Here is a 17,610-nt window from a genome sequence, read left to right as displayed (position 1 = left end):
TTGTTGCCAAAGGAAATCACAGTTGTGGGATTTTGGAAGAGTTTTACTATATAATTATTATGTGGGTATTTTTTTCTTTCTAATTTCATCTGGGTTAGTTTTTGATTTATTGAGGCCTCTCTAGTTGCTTTTTATTTACTTTTTATGCCATCTATTTATACATTTAACACTGTTGATTTGAAATGTGTTTTACTAAAAGATACCTGTATATGATATGCAGTTATATTTATAATTAAGTCACAGAATAATTTGAAGATGCTAATAATATCTAGATTAGGTATCGCATTTTGTATATGCATCCACGCACAATAATGCTTGTGTATTTATGTACGTGTATTTTTTGCAGATAAACATAAAGCTTTGTGTGTGTGTGTATAGATATATGTGTATGTGTGCAGAAGTTTCATATGCTACTTAGCAAAGTTTGTTCCTTTTTAACCATCAGTGCCATGATGAGTGCCAAGTGTGGGACAAACTTCTAATGAAGGCCTGGCATTGGTGATGAAATCTGTTCGCCCTGGAAATAGACTAATCAGCTATCTAAGGTTTAGTTAAATCGATAGACAAAATAGCATAAACTCATGGACTTTTATTCCCATACCCACCAGCTGCTCTCATGCCTATACTTGTAAAATATAGATCTCTTCCTTCTAACAAATGATACTAAGCCATTTGGTAGTCATCAATTTGTCTTTAATATTTTTGTCATCTGGGAATTATTGTGAAAAATTTGAGTGAGGTCTGATTTAATTAAGCATTTCCTGCTATGCCATGATAGAGGAGTCGTGGTTTTTCACATGCATAATATTTCCTGTGCTAATTGGCCTTTTGTATTCCATGGTAAAAACAGTCGACTTGGACTTTTCCTTGATGTGGCTGATTGAATTGATTAGGGAGCAGTGGATATGAAATGAGGTTCTGTTAATATCATTCTTTCCCTAGAAAATTACAATCAGGACCAGGGTTAGCTCTGAATTTGTGTACCTGTTTCCTTTCAGTTTGCAAGTACACAGTCCATGAGCGTTGTGTGGCCAGAGCACCGCCCTCTTGCATTAAGACCTATGTGAAGTCCAAGAAGAACACCGACGTAAGTTGTTGTGTGCTTGCTTTCTGACGGTGCCATTTCTGGAAGCCTCCTCTTACCACAGTGCCCTCGTTCTGTTCTAGGTCATGCACCATTACTGGGTTGAAGGCAACTGCCCGACCAAGTGCGATAAGTGCCACAAAACAGTGAAATGTTACCAGGGCCTGACAGGACTGCATTGTGTGTGGTGTCAGATCACAGTGAGTAAGAACAGAAGACAAACCTACAGGGCACTCACGGTGACATATTCCATGTTCTCTGAGAGTCCTATCCTGGAAGGTTATCCTGAATTTGGGATTGTTGGGATTAAGGCTTATTTTGTCAGCTTCTTATTTCATCCCTTATCCCTTAGGGAAGGGATAAGGATCAGAGTTAGCTTGTCCTCACAGAATGTGGAATCTTAGAGCTAGTGACCACATTACAAGTGTTCCCATCATGTGGCTCCTCTTGTGATCTGTGGAGCACAAGGAGTTGGCAGGACAGTTTTCAGAAGCCACAGGTTGGGGTTAGAAATGAGAATAGAGACTGTCTGGGTAGGACTTAACTCTCCCTCCATAGCATAGCCCTAATTTGGAAGAGTTTTCTGTTTTACATGTTGTGAATTTATTTTACTCACAGAATCTTTGGACTTAAAAGGATAGGCAATGTTGAAAAGACTTAAGGATATAGGGAAGTTACTAAGGCTAAGAGAAGCTAAGCAAATTGCTGTGGCTACATGGCTAGATAGAGATGTCAGTGGGATCTTTTAATTATTGATGCTTCTAAGTGCTCAGTAAAGTACTAAGTAGTAAGTACTTTACCATTCACAGTATGATTCTGCCTTCCTCCTTCAGTTAAATCATAAATTGAGAGGTAAGAGATATGGATGTAAATGCCAGTCATTAATGGTATTGATGGTTGAGAAAGAAGAGGTAAGTAGATTGGTCTTTTCTGGGTAGTGTTAGGAGGCCATCTGGTTTACATGGTTATCAAACTTCTTCTAGTAAGTTCTGGAAGAAATGCAGTTTTCAGATGGTGCTTCTAATATTTCCTGTTTAACTTCTGGAAATGAATTGCAATGTGCATTTTCAAGAATAGTCATTTTTGACAATATAGTACAAAAATATTTACAGGACTTTGTTTTTTCTCTTATTTGTTCTTCCAGCTAATGTTTGAGTCCTCTTGTTATAGGACTAGTAGTTCTTGCTTTAGTGGGGATAAAACAGTAGGGGGCACTGAGTCAGCTAAGCAAGTAAGTTTCTCTGTAGCGCCCCCACACACACCCCCACACACCATTTAAAATCGTTTCTTAAATACACACAGAGAATAATGAGAAAAACAAACTGGGACTTGCATTTCAAAAATACAATTTTTTTTTAAATGAACAAATGAACACATTTTCCTCAGTCATTTTCAGCTATTACTTGGTTAAATTATATTTAAGTTTGAAATTTCCCCAATTATGAAAGACGGTTTTATTTTTTGGAAGTGTTTGGTTATTATAATAAAATGTCTAACAATGCCTTAAATTACACATATGAATTACTCAAACATATTGAATTTTCAGTTTTAAGACCATGACTATTTAATTTAAAAAATCCATTAAAAATATCAGTTGTTTTTGCTAAACATCTATAAAAATACTTCGTTTTTGTTACAAATATGGTAGGAGACTGTCTTATATTCCTCCTAAAGTAAATCTTTCATTAATTACATCTTTAACATAAATTGAAATTAGAGAATATCAGAAGTTGTTTCTTCTTTGTATTTCAAGCTATTTTGGTATTCTTCATAAAATTCAAATGTAATATCTTAGGTCTATTATTTTTCTTTTTTATTTCTTAAAAAATCAGTGTATTTTAAATGCATACTCAGTTTGAACACTAAAAATATATATTGCTACTCCCTATCCTAAATCAAAAGCTTTTAGAGCTTTTAGAATTTGCTTTACTTGACTCCTTTCCTCTTTTCCAAATTTAATCTTCATGAAGTAAATCTTCTGTCCTTCCCATTCTGTGGGAATCACCCTCCTGCTAGTGCTTAAGGCACCAGCCCTAAGGCACCCTCATAGTGGTGCTTAAGGCATCTTGAAATCCTTTTCTTATTTTATATCTCATTTTCATTTTCTTTCATTTGTGTTAATGGTGCTCTTATCTGTGACTCCAACTTATAGCCCAACTACTCATCAGGTATACATTTATATTTTGTATTGATCCTGGTGTTAGCCTTGTGGAAAAATTCGCCCCCCCCTTTAACAGGATAGATGGTGCTACCTCTGAATAAACAATACTTCTTTTCCTTTTTTTGAGATATGATTGTTATATCTCTGTGTATGAGTATGGTGTATACAATATTGACTTCATCATTTACATATTACAAAATGATTTTATAGTAGTCAATACCTTTATCATGGTACATATATATACATATATTATTTCATTTTCAGTGTGAAAACGGTTAAGGTATGGACTCTGAGCAACTTTGAAGTTTATTATGCAGTGTTGCTGACATCAGTCACTGTTGTGTGCCATATCTCCCCAACTAGTTTATTTACTAGTTGCAAGTTTGTACCCTTAAACAGCATCTTCTCAACCCTCCAGCCCCAGGCCCCTGGAAACTACCATGTATTACCTCTTTTTGCCAGTAACCATATGTTTTGAAATCTAGAGACTTCATGTTCAAATCAGTTCAGACCACATGCCCCTAATTCTTACACTAACGATGAATGTATACATGAAAGTGGCACTGTTGGTCACTATGGCACAATGCAAACTACAAATTCATTAAATTCTAAGACTGTGTGGGCCTCCCCGGTGGCGCAGCGGTTGAGCGCTGGGTTGCGAAGCTGCCTGCAGCCTCTGCAGCCGGTTCGATCCCCGGCTGCTCCCCGGCCACCGGAGGAGGGTCCCACATGGCGCGCAGACCTCTCCTGCCGCCCGCTGCTCCCCTCAGCAGTGTACTTCGGTCCTTCTGCCTGCTCTGCTCCCCGCTCTGGCTCTGGTGAATTCTCTCACCCTCCCGCACTTCTCACTGTACCCAGTGCTTGTATAAACCAAACAAACAAACAAATAATAAATAAATAAATAAGACATGCCTCTAGAAAATTAAAAAAAAAAAAATTTAAATTCTAAGACTGTGATCAGGCTAGCCATGGAGGCCCGAGCAGGTTTAAAGGCAGCCTGCTCCAGCAAAAATGGCTTCCCTCTCATTTAGCTCTTCCAAGTCTTGAGGTTTCTGGCCACTTCAGACATATTAGCTGTAGACATGAGGTCAGGAGACATGTGGATATTTGGTTTATGGAGTTAACTTGAACAATTAAAAAAAAATAGTTACATCCAGAAGACTGTTCAGCCTTCAAAGAATAACTTCAGTCTCTTGCACTTTGGAGATTTTTTTTTTTTGTTTTAAGCAATTATAAGGACACATTTAATTATTGATTTAGTATCTAGGCCAAGTTATATTTACTGTAGAACATTTATATATTTAGTATAATCTATACTTCTTGAACCGTTGTTGAAAAAGTTTAGTATAAAGTTGATCTGCTCTTCACTGACAATTACCTACCACTACCAATGACCATTAAACAAACTGAATTTACTTTCTTATGTCCTTATGCTTTCTAGAAAGTGCTATTAATATAACAAAGAGCCAGCAGAAGTTTTGAAAGTGAGAGGGCATGGCACCATCAATATTGAGTTTTAGGAAGGACTGTCTGAGTAGAGTTATATGAGGGATGGTTTGCAGAGCAAAGCAAAGAGAATGAAATTTGGCTACATTTCAGGGCTTTCCAAATGCCATTACTTCTGTTTATGTTACATTTAGAAATACTTTTTTTGGTCTTATAAATTGGACTGAAAAGTGTCTTAAGATGGTAGTTGTGTATTGTTGGGCCAGGTATGTAAAAAGTTTTGTCCAATTTCCTAATTTGTAATATGGATTTAATGTTAGCTGTTTCATGGGATTGTTATTACACTTAAATGAGTAAAAATGTCTGTGTAGATGTGTTTAGGTCAGGACCTCATACGTGCTAAGTGCTCAGTAATTGACAATTATCATAGTGAGAATTAGGTTAAATACCATATGGTGTTACAAATTCCAGCCCCTGGCTTACAGAGGACACTCCATGGATATACTAGTGCCATTTCTCTCACCTCTGGAATAATCTATAGATGCCCAGTCTAAGTTGGAACAGCACTGCTTGCACAAAAAGCCTCCAGATCATGTGTCCCCGAATCTCCTTAAAGGACAGACTAAGTTGACTTTTTTTCTATTCTCAAAGAGCAACTATTCCAACTCTTTTCTTCGAGCAGATTCGGTGCCATCATGCTTGTTGTCACTGGAAATAGAGTTAGAAGTCAATTTCATTTATTCTTATCTTTCACCTTTATCTCATATATTCAACCTATCACTGAGCCTTGAAATTTCCAACTTAAAATATCTCTCTCAGATTTGAGTTTTTTGTCTCCACCATTCACAGCCCAAGTGCAAGCTCTTAGCACCTCTTAACTAGATTAGAGTCAGAATCTCCTGGCTTATCTCCCTAACAGAAGGTATTTTTCCTGTAATGCAGGCTGCAAACCACCTCCAAAATGATCTGAAAATACTAGTTTGTTATCATATGCCACCTTCAGCAACCTATAATAGTTCTGCGATAATAAATGCAGCCCTCATATCCTCCCACCCAGACCTGGCTTTCAGTTCCTTATATGTCACACTCAAGCCTAAGCACATGACCAAGTATAATACCCACCCCAAGCACCCAGCTCTACAGATCTGCTGGCAGTCCCTGGGGAAGGCTATGCTTCCTCCCCACCTGTTATTTTCCTCATTCTATTACCTTGAATGCACCTCAAATTCTAACTACACCTCAAGCACCAAGTTCACTTTCATATCTTCCTTGCTGTTTGCCTTGACGCTAATATTTTCTTTTTGCTGAATTAGTTTCTGTACTTTTATTCCACATCAAAAGGAGAGACCAAAGTGCTCTCTAGTGGTTTCAGTTCTGCATGTGTTGGAGGGCAACCCCCATGTGAAATGGGTTGTCCTGATTGTGGGTCCTCATCCAAACGCTTAAAGGGACTTATGATGAGACTCAACTGAGGCACACACAAAATGTTTAATAGAGTGTTTGTTTACAAAAAAAAGAGAAATGAAGAAAGGAATAACAGAGGGAGAGAGAGAGACAGAGATAAATAGGTGAATGTGTCCAAACAGTTCCACTGATCTGGGACCCCAATAGCATTCCAAAAGCCACTGAAAAACCATGGACCCCCCAGAACCCACATGTCTGGTTTTATACCAAGCCTGGCTGCTTGACTCCACTCCCAGTTGCCAGAAATTCTCCCTTCAGTGATGATGATATTATGGGATTTGTCGTCTTTGGGAGGGATCTGGGATCTCTTTGGCCTGGGATGGGGGTGGAGTCCATAAAACCTGTGTTTGTGGAGTTTGTTCAGGACATCCTTTCCTCCCAACACACACTAATATTGTCTACATGCTATGCCATCACATGATCAGTTTTTGGGCCTATATACATGATTTGTCCTGATCCCTCTGAGTTCTTAAGGAGTGCTGAGTTTAGAGAAGGTCCCTCTGAGTTCTTTAGGAGTGCTGAGTTTAGAGAAGGTCCTCAATGAGTTCACTTTAGTGGTGGAGTATTTTCCTCACTGTTAAAAATTCAATTTTAGGTGTATGCACTATTTGTATTATTTTAAGAAATTATCCTTCAATATGCAACTGTATTGGATATACCAGTAAATTTATTCAAATACTTAAAGACACATTTTAACACTAGCTTATTTGTCAGTACCGGTGGCTTGTTGACATTATACAATTTTGCCAGCTTGGAGATATAAAGTAAGGGTCTTAGAAGTGAGTTTATCTCCTTTTGTAATTCCAACCACTTAAAAATAGGAAAGTCCCAAGTAAGAACAGTATAAGCTATCTTCTAACAATTATACAACCATTTTGCTGTGCTCTGTAATTCAGTCCTTTCAACCAGGCTAAATATTCTCATTGGTTCTGTCTTCTTACATTGTTCCATTTATAAGATCCATTCTTTGTATCTGCACATTTCTGTTCTAAGTGTATTTCTTTGACATTCTATTTCAAACATGTTGCTATGTGGTCCTGGTTGCAGTAAAATGTCCCTGGCCAGGCAAGACTCACCAGCATATGAAGGTGATGTGTTTCATTAGAGTTTGACAAAAGAAAATGTATGTTACGGCTATGAATTATTCACTTTTGGTATCTTACAGGGCTACTCCGTTTATTAAAATGTTAAGTTCCTAACAGTAATGTTTAAAGGTTCCCATGTCTTTCTGATAGAAAGGTTTATGCTTTAACAAATGCCAGTATTTAAGGCAGTGCCTGAAATTGCACAGTGTTAGGGACAAAATAATGTCTAAACCATTCTTTTGAGAAATGACCTTTTTTCTCCAAATTCATATAAAAATTTATTTTTACAATCCCACCTTTTAACTTCTTATGTGCCACTGTTTTCTTTTCAAAACAATCCCCCACTCTTTTCTCAACTCCAACCTATAAATATACACACACACACACAAATATTTTCTTTTTCTTCCTAAATTGAGACAGCTTTTTCCAATAAACATAGATCTGGCTCTAAATTAGGTGCTACTGGATATTGCCATAGACTCTGAAATTATTTCCAAGTGTTTAATTCACTTCCAGGAAAATCTGGTTCATATGTATTTCTTAGATATCAAACTGATTCCCTAAACATGATGAGTTTTTCTAAACATACAGTAAAATAATAACCTGAGGATTTCTATGCATTGTCCTTAATAAATACAAAAATAACTATAAACAAAAATAAAAAACATTTTGGAAGGCCTTTTTCAAAGGCCGCTATGACTATTTTGCTGAAGAGGCAGGATTCATCAAACTCTTGTTTATTCTGTTCTGCATGAGGGTATTTGTGTTTGCATTTTTGCTGATTTTGAATCTGGGTTATCTTTTATGACAATTGTCAGTCTTCTTCATCTAATTGGCACTAGGATGGACTTCATCTTATTATTTTTTCTTGTCTGTAAAATGTCATGGTGAGAATTTTAAGCAACTTGTTATTGCTGATGATACTCACTTTTTTTTTTTTAGATTTTTATCAAAACATGAAATGCACACAGAAAATGATACATATCCTAAGGATAAAACCGTGAATTTTGCACAAATGAGCAGCCTGAGTCACCATCACCTGATCAAGAAACAGAGCCTTATTATTACTAGCCTAAGATTCTGTTGTCTACTCCCTATTTTGTTGATATTTGCTTCTTTTTAACAAAGTATGTTTCAGAGAAAACTCAGTTTTCTCATTGACTTTTATGCTTTATATTTTGTCTTGAGTACGTCTAAGCATCCTGGTGAAAGGTAGACCTGCTATGCAAACTTGGCTCATGGCTTGTGGAATGATCTGTAGTTTGAACAGTGTTCTTGGCTTTGACACTTCTAATTATGAACAGTGTGGTTATGTTGATGGCACCTTAAAGTATTTGTAGCAGCTACAGGTTCCTATACAAAGTCTCCTGCACATTATTAATTAATAGATACTTCTTGGGTAGGGACATGTTCTTGTACTTTGTGTACTTTTCTCTCATGATGATATGGTTACTGGTCTTCCTAGAGACCCTGCTATAGCTACCTAGCTCTACCAGCCACAGTGGCAAACAGAAAGAAAAATTCCATGCCATTTTGTTTTGTTTTGTTTTGTTTGTAGCTCTGCAGAGACCAGTATTTCATGGCACCAATTGCCATGAAATACACTTGACAGCCCCACTCTATAATATAGAGAGTAATGCTCCTCTGTGCTGCCCACCTCCCCAGTACACACACACACTCTTTAGCTCATTACTGTGTGATTGTACCTGTGTGATTACTTCATTACTGTGTGATTGTACTTCTTTTCTTTTGACTAGGAAAACCTGTGGACCAAAAAGCTGTCTTTCAATTCATTTTATTTTTGCCATCATGTCTTACCTCTGCTAACCCTCAAATAATATGTGGAGAGGTTCATAGTCTTTTACCATGTCACTTGCAATTTGTCAGAAACACGTGGGATAGAGCATGAGGGGCTGTGCCTCTCTGGTCAGTGCTGGCAGGCGATCCAGGTGCCCCGCCCCTTTGTCCATAGCAGTAACATGTGTGGCTTCACAGACTGTAGCCACGAGTACAAATTCAGTACTTTCTCACTCTACACATAAAATTTTTTATCATGGAGCTTGCTCTTTCAGAGGAATGTTTTTAGAGTCTGCATTCTAGTGTTTATAGAGGTTGTGTGGGCTCTAAACCAAAAGCTTTTTCTGTGTGAGAACTATGGTACAGAAGACCTTAGGAAACGTAATTCTTTCTCTCATTTTGCTTCAGTTTTTATCCTGATCTGTATATTAGTTTCCTAGGGCTTCTATAACAAAATACCACAAAATGAGTGCCCTACAACAGATATTTATTCTCTCGTTGCTCTGGAGCATAGAAATCCAAAATCACTATGTTGGCAAGGCCAAAATCTCCCTAAAGGCTGTAGGGGAGCAACCTTCCTGCCTCTTCTGGTGTTCACCAGCAGGGCTTGGTAGTCCTTGACTTGCAGCTGAGTCATGGAATGTCTGCCCCTGTCATCATGTGGTTTTCTTCCCCCCCCAGCTGTCCCTCTCTTAGGGTCCCACCTAATCCAGTGTGACTTCATCTGAACCTAAATACATCAACAAAAATCTTAATTCCAAATTAGTACATATACTCAGATTCCAGGAGTTAGGACATCAGCATTTCTTTTGGGGAACCCAGTGTTCAATCCACAACACTCATGTAATCCATTATCTCTTAACCCCAAATTCAAAGGCCATGATTTATTCTAAGAAAATTGAGTCCAACAAGTTAATAAACCAGTCACTCATTTTATTTTGTGTAAAGTATGCATTTTTCTTTTTTTTTTTCCTAAAGATTTAGTTTACTTATGCAAATAAGAACTGGGCTGTAGGCCAGAGGTGCAGGGGGTGGAGGATTCACCAAAGGCAGAGTGAGGAGCAGAACAGGCAGGTTGACTGACTGATTGACTGCTGAGGGGAAGTAGTGGGTGAGACAGGAGAGGTCTGCTGTGCTTTATGGGTCACCTGCCTGGCTGGGCATCGAACTCATGCTGCAGTGGCTGGGAATAGCTTCATAGTGCTGAGACTTAACCCCTGGTACCACAAGGGAGGCCCTACGCTAGTTTTTCTTATAAGGAGTTGGCATGCCACTAAAATGCAGGACTGCTAGTTGTAGATGAATATGTGCAAAGTTACTTTTATTTCATGTAATGTTACCTAATGGGCAGTTATTAGTATGAAAATAGCCTTAACTCCAAGGTAGAGAGTTAACAGGACAGATGTTTTAGATTCAAGGTCAATAGATATACCCTTTCAAAAGAGTTCTATCACCAACAGTAAATCAACACTCATTAGAGCCCTATGCTTGATTGCTAATTAATTGCCTACAAAGGTAAGTTTAGTGAGGAAATTAATATAGACATGAATAAAATTGGATGACTTTTAAAATAAAACTTTCTGATGAGGTTCCTTATTTTTGTCTAACATGACATGTTAATAACAAAGTGTTACATTACTAACATGCATAATTTTCAATAGTATTACTATTTCCTTTTAAATTGATAATCAAATAGGGAGGTAACAATCTTTAGATATCTTTAAACAGCTATTTCTTTAGCAAATCTGTATGGTTCCAATAAAAACTACAACCTCAATTTTAAAATATCACTATTTAATACACTGTGTTTCCCACCATTATTTAGACTTGTGACCAAGACTGACAAAAATATCAGTATGGGTTCATACATGTTGGAAAGTATTAACACATGATATAATTATATACGAAATTAATGTAGAGTTGATAAATACAATATAGAGATAAATTTTTATAATCATAATCATCTTATATTTATATCCTGTTCCTACTGAGATGAACCTCTGGTTACATTTACATATTGAATTACGAAGTTAAAACTAATGATGGGATCAATTATGCCCCATACTGAGCTGTGCACTTTGGAATGACTTTGAGAAAACAGGAGGGTCAAAAAAAAAAAAAAAAGCATCCACAGCACATAGTGATTGCAAGATTATGCTAACAGATAAGCAAAAGAACTATATTGGACAATGATTTATGTTTGTCAAAAAAAAATCAGACTTTTCTGGTACAAAACCTATGCACATTTTTAGTATAAACATTTCGGAGAATTAGAAAACATATAGATAGGCTAGTTCACGGAAGTTGTGAAATGGTTTATGTAAAGTAGATCTATAAGGACAAATGTAATGTGAATCCCTTTATGATCATGTTTATTTGCTCTTGTAATTCTTTTAATGTACTTTTAATGTATTTGCTGTATCTCATTGAAATACAATCTGCCCATGTTTGTTGTTGTCACACAAAATTTGATAGTATCCTCTTTCTCCCTTCCTAGCTGCATAATAAATGTGCTTCTCATCTAAAACCTGAATGTGACTGCGGACCTTTGAAGGACCATATTTTACCACCCACAACAATCTGTCCGGTGGTACTGGTGAGTTTTTCCTTCATTCTCGTCATTTTACTATTATTTGGGGTTTCTATGTTAACTGGTGCACTCTTCCACTAAATGCTTTCAGGTAATTTTCCATTGATCAAGGCAGAATGTTATAGATTTAAAATAGCTCCTTACTTCAGAGTAAACACCTTTGCTACTTTATTTCCTTTCTTCCATGGCAAAATAAACTTTTTACTAAGATATGCTCTAACTGACGCTGACTCAGGTTTTATCACTTAGTCATGCTGTACTTACCAGAAATGGTATAGGCAGAACACTTCTACATTTTACATATTTTATAGATCCAGCTTCCCAGAATAATGAAGCTATTCTGATGAGCAATTTTGCTGGGGATGCACATTATATATCTGCAATGTTGATGTCTCTCGTCTAGGTCAGAGGCTACCTCCAGTGATGACACATAGCTCGAGGAATGCTGTGCGCTGCATTAAGTGTATTTTATTTCTTATTAGTGAATAATAAATTTAACTACATGCAAATGATTACATAACTCAATAAATATATAAGAAAAAAATGAATAAGATAGCTGTGAAAAGAGTAATCATCACCCTTAAGCTGATATTTAATGATAATATTCATTTTATACCTCAAAATCACAATTGTTTTGAAAGTAAAATTGTAATTTTACAAAACAAACTATATCCATAATGCAGTTCTCATTTTTAAAAAACAACATGAAAATTGAGAGGCTGGAGCTTTAGTATGATATAATAAAAATACAACAACTAAGAAATGTTAGACAAATACTTTTCTAAAGGTCAACCTCGAAATTAATCAAATTACTCAATTTGCACCCACTTATGATTCATTTTGTAATTATCTGTAAAATACTGGTTGTATTTTAAATGTCTTTATTTCATAAAATTATTTAAAAATCTTCATTTTCTCAAACTCAAATATAGGGCAAAAGAAAATAACTCTATATTGCTGAGAATAGCAAATAACTAAGTTTAAATTTCCTTTCTTTATGTAAGATTTATTAGACCTTCTGTAGTAAGTAAGAGTAATTAAAAATAATGAGAGTTGTGCATTTTATATTTTACATTAATTTTGGTGTTATTTTTATTCTTTCGTAGTGTTGTCTTAAAGAGATAAGGCTGTAAAAGTTTTACATGTTTTCTTTTGTTATTTTTATTGAGGTAATATTGGTATGTTGCAACCATTATTCGTGATTCAGAGTTATAGTTTCATGCCTTTTCAGATGTATGTTTCCACACCATACCCTGGCTTCAGTGCAACCTTGATCCCAGATTTTAACTCTAAGAAGAAATCGTTCACATCATATACCAACCAGTGCTTGCTTAAGTGTCTATGCAATTCAGTTATCAGGGAATTTTTCCTTGGCCCGTTTATGTTACCCTCAGGTCATCCAAAGTCAAACATGTAATGGATTCTTTTTAATGCTATTCTTTCTTTTTTTGAGAGAAAGAGAGAGAGAGAGTCAAGGGTAATCATGTGTTACAGGAATATTCTCGTCTTCTAACAATCTTCCAAACACTTTCATTATTATTTTAAGGTACTTTTGAATCTCAAGGTTTACTTTCAAATCTCCCTACATTTCCATCATGATTTGTACCTCAATATTCTCTTTTGCCATTTTCTTGGGACTGTCTACAATTGTGCATCTGGCACTAATGATTACTGTGTCCTTCATGAGAGTCTACCTTTCATTGATTCCTATGATGCCATAATTTCCTTGTCCTACTTCTGTTTCTCTGGGTACTTTCTCTTATTTTATTTCCTGGCTTTTATGACTTTCACTGTCCTATGTTGGAGCATCCCTGTTCTACCAGCACATATCTCAGCTTTCCACTCTGAACATTTTCCCATTGGGATCTTGTTTATTTAATTGATCTCATTATCATATCAATTTATATTTGATTCATCCTCTTCTGAATCATACACCTATATAGCTGCAATCTGGACATCCCATGGTGTTTTATGTGCTGGATGCAAGCATTAACTATTTTATGTAATAATTGCAACTCTTATGTTCCCAGCTCAGTGGATTAAGGAAATACCATAGCATTGGCAGGGAATAATGAGCTGTCACTGGTTAGTAACCATCAATTTAGAACAACAACAGTAAGCTTTGACGAATATATTCCTCTGGTCATTTTTAGTCATATCTCTCCTGTTACATTCTACTTCCTGAAGTAGAATAGTAGAACAGCCTTCAAAAGACTATTTTGCTAAATATAATGGAAGGAAAGAACAGTCAGAGTTGAGATTGTATGCAAGAAACTGATTATTAGCATTGTCCATGAAATTAGAGCCGGGAAATTAGGAAATAAGGATATGAAGAGAGAGGTACTGCAACAAATGTCAGGAAAAATATAGATTACAGTTGAATCAAAGATTGTTGGAATTAAGTTTATTGGTAACAGATTACCAGAGTGAGTGTGGTTAGCATTGAGATTATGAAGAGGCTGCATATATTGGTAATGGTATGTATAAATTCATTTAAACCTCACAATGACACTGTAAGATAAGTACTACGAACTTTCCCATTTTATATATAAAGAAATTGAGCAATGGATACTGAAGTACGTTTCCCTTGTCTCATGGCCATGAAGTGGTGGTCCTGGATTGGAACCTATGAAGTTTCATTCCAGAACTTGTGCTATGAGCTTATCCTTCCTACCCTTTTTCCAAATCTCCTATTTGTCTTATCTAAGTGACTAGAACTTTTGTTATCCCAATTTTCCCAAGACAAGACCTAACAATCATTGTTGATGCATCATCTTGAATATCAAATTAATCATTTGACAGCCAATTCTAATTGTTCTTAAACAATTTTCTTTTATTCAGCACAATTATTATTTTTTTTTTAAGATTTATTTATTTGTGCAAGCACTGGGTACAGTCAGAAGCGCGGGAGGGTGAGAGAATTCACCAGAGTCAGAGCAGGAAGCAGAACAGGCAGACTGACGAAATACTCTGCTGTGGGGAGCAGCGGGTGCGGCAGGAGAGGTCTGCGTGCCAGGTGGGACCCTCGCCGGTGGCCGGGATCAAGCCGGCACCGCAGAGGCTGCAGGCAGCTTTGCAGCCCAGCGCTCAACAACTGTGCCATCGGGGAGGCCCCTATTCAGCACAATTCTAACTGCCCTGTATGTCATTATTACAAATTGTTCTCGGTTTGTTGTAGTAGCATTTTTACTAAATAGACTCCTTTCCACCCATCCTCCATTCTGCTTCCTGAACTCCTTTTAAAAAATGTAATAAAATATTTTCCTGATTCAATATTTTAAAATATTTAAATATTTTTAGTGATTCCCTATTTGAATTCCAAATTCTGTAGCATAGTAAATGAAGTTCTTACTACATCTATCCAATCCCTATTATACCATCTTACATAGTAGAATTTAAGGGTAATTGACCTCTTATGATTCTCTAAGTACACCTGCTCTCTAAAACCTTTGGGATTTTGTATATTTTAATAAATCACTCTAAATCACTTTACTTCAAAATTTCACTTGCTTACTAAGTAGAAATTGAAGGTTGTTTTCTTATCATGGAATAAATACAATGAATATTAAACCCATTAACTGTTTAAATACTACTACTTTAAACAAAATAATAAAATTTCCCTGTCCCCAGAATTGCCTTAATATGCTCTGACTAATGCACCCTGAGACTTTTCTATTTGTGAACTCTCTTAACTTCCTAAGGATGATTCTACACTGCATCCTCTACTGTAAAATTGTTAACTTTGTGTTTATAGAAAATCATTAGTCCTTGCAAACAATATAATCTTGTCTTTTTAAAATCTGTAATAACAATTTCCTTCTTAAAATAAAAAATACATATAAATTCCAGTATCTCATACTCATATTCTCTAAGAAGAGCAGGTGAGGTTAAGGATTAATTTTTTGTAAAATGGCAACTATTTCTATTATATTCCAGAAAATATAAAGTGAAATAGTTAAAATATGTAGTTGTATTGAATTTTTCCCTTTAATTTTGACTCTGTAATCAGAAATTAGTTATTGGATGAGTGATATGAACTCATTAGCAATCTCTAATTCTTGCTTGAAACATCTTAATGACATAAGACAAAGTCAAATTTCATTCATGTCTTCTAATATTTTAGAATATCCGTTCTAGGTACTATTTTTATATTTTTAAAATTCTTATGCCACTTTTCTCAGCCTTCTAATTCCTCCCTGACACTTGTTATTAAATTTAAGTTAGTGACTAATAGCTATGAGCTTACCTATTATGGCAATTAGCAAGGTAAGCATCTTCTTTGCACTGGTGACATGCTTTGGTAAGCATGTACTATGAATTACTTCCACAGATAATTGGTCTCAATAGTGCCTATTGCCATAAAAATGGATTAAAACCAACTACCAATGGATTAAAAATGGATTAAAACCAACTGAAATTAAAATTGAAATGTAGCCAATTCTTTCACATATCATATATTATCACCATTTCCTAGTGGTGGAATTGCCATCTAGCACACGTGGGTGTATTATTACAAGACTACACAACTTAAAATTTATGTTATTGTAGAAACTTTATCAAGATTTTACTGACTGGTGTTTAGCTATTTATTGCTTTCTGTGAGATTTTTTTTCAGCAAAAGTGACTGAAACCACATTCCATTTTCTGCCACATTGAGAACTGAGAATTATTTTCAAAGTTTTACATTTTTTTTTTTATTATTGAGGTAGCATAAGTATAGTTGTTTGTATTTTAGAAATATAGGTAGGATGTCCCTCTCCGGGTGTTGTTACCATGCCACACTTTCCACCAAAAAACCATTATTTCTTGAAAGTTGTATATTTAGCCATCTTCAAAGTGAATCCAGTCAATTCAGTCAGATTCTTGATAAAAAGCCCAGTTTCTGTAAAAGGTCATTAATTCTTCCCAACTGATTGTGAAAACGGATCTCTAACATTTTGGTCGACTTCGTTATGCATTCTTGATTCTTCTAATAGATCATATTCATAAATTTCTGCTGTCCAATCTCAGTCAAAGTGACTATGCTAAAAACAACTACATTAACTTCATGTGGAAATGAGTGTGATGAATGTGGAATCCACCCACTCCTTTATGTTATACATTTTACTCCTAACTGAATACAGACTTGGCCTATGTTTTTTTTAATTCCTTGTAGATTAGCTTTAATTAAATTTGAACTCACAATTATGTCATTAACCTGCACTGAAAGGCATTTAAAAAATCATAAGAAATCCCTGTTGTAATTGGAAAAAAAGTTGTGTTGTTGGAGATGGCTTTAATTTTCTGATAGAAATACCTCAGATCTGTTGGTCATTGTTGGTTATGTTTTGGACCCTGAGTCTTTTTATTGTTGTATTTATCTTCCATCCTCTATCCTTAGGAATTTTACAGGCAAATTTATGCTCACATTTGTCTATAATGCAGATATTTTATTTCCCTTTATGTGTTAATCTAGAACTTTATTACTGTTCTTGCCATAAATTTCCTTTTACTATAATGGGCATTTCTGATACTTTTTAAATTATTTTGATATTCCATAAATTTGTTAGGTCACAAAAATCAATGAAATAGGTCAGTAGCGTCCTTTTGATTCTTAATTTCATGGAAGAAGTTATGAATTTGGTCAACTTCTCTAAAACTGCATTGTGGTCTTACTAGTTTTATATATATTTATATAATAAGTAATATATTATCCGATAATATATTTATATTTTTGATCAGACAAACTGGGTCTCTAGGAATGTTGTTTTATTGTGATTCTTTAGTATGGTGGATACTTTTATTGAATTAAATTTGCTGCTATCAACAAAGAAATTAAGATATCGTATATTACAGTTTTTCTGAGCAGTGAAATGAAGCAGATCATCATAAAATCATTTTTTATTATATTTAGTCCCTTAATTTAACTTAGTTTATGCATAAAATGATTATAATCTAAAAGGAAGATTCCTATTCTCTAAATCAGGGTTTATTTAGTCATTTT

At 35.5% G+C, this 17,610-nt stretch overlaps 1 protein-coding gene across 5 annotated transcripts in view; it reads left to right on the top strand.

Annotated features, from left to right (window-relative positions):
• DGKB (diacylglycerol kinase beta) overlaps nt 1-17,610 on the top strand; it is a gene marked incomplete at both ends in the record, with an annotated part of 589,868 nt that overhangs the window by 137,683 nt on the left and 434,575 nt on the right. For all 5 annotated transcript variants that reach the window (XM_084230110.1, XM_084230108.1, XM_084230109.1 and 2 more), the window contains 3 exons: nt 999-1,087; nt 1,168-1,284; nt 11,535-11,633. In XM_084230110.1, coding sequence (XP_084086236.1) covers nt 999-1,087; nt 1,168-1,284; nt 11,535-11,633 — 305 coding nt within the window. The remainder of the gene's footprint in view (nt 1-998; nt 1,088-1,167; nt 1,285-11,534; nt 11,634-17,610) is intronic.

This window comes from Talpa europaea, assembly GCF_964194135.1.
Source record: "Talpa europaea genome assembly, chromosome: 3".
Classification (NCBI taxonomy): domain Eukaryota; kingdom Metazoa; phylum Chordata; class Mammalia; order Eulipotyphla; family Talpidae; genus Talpa; species Talpa europaea.
This window is presented reverse-complemented; position numbering and strand designations above follow the sequence as displayed.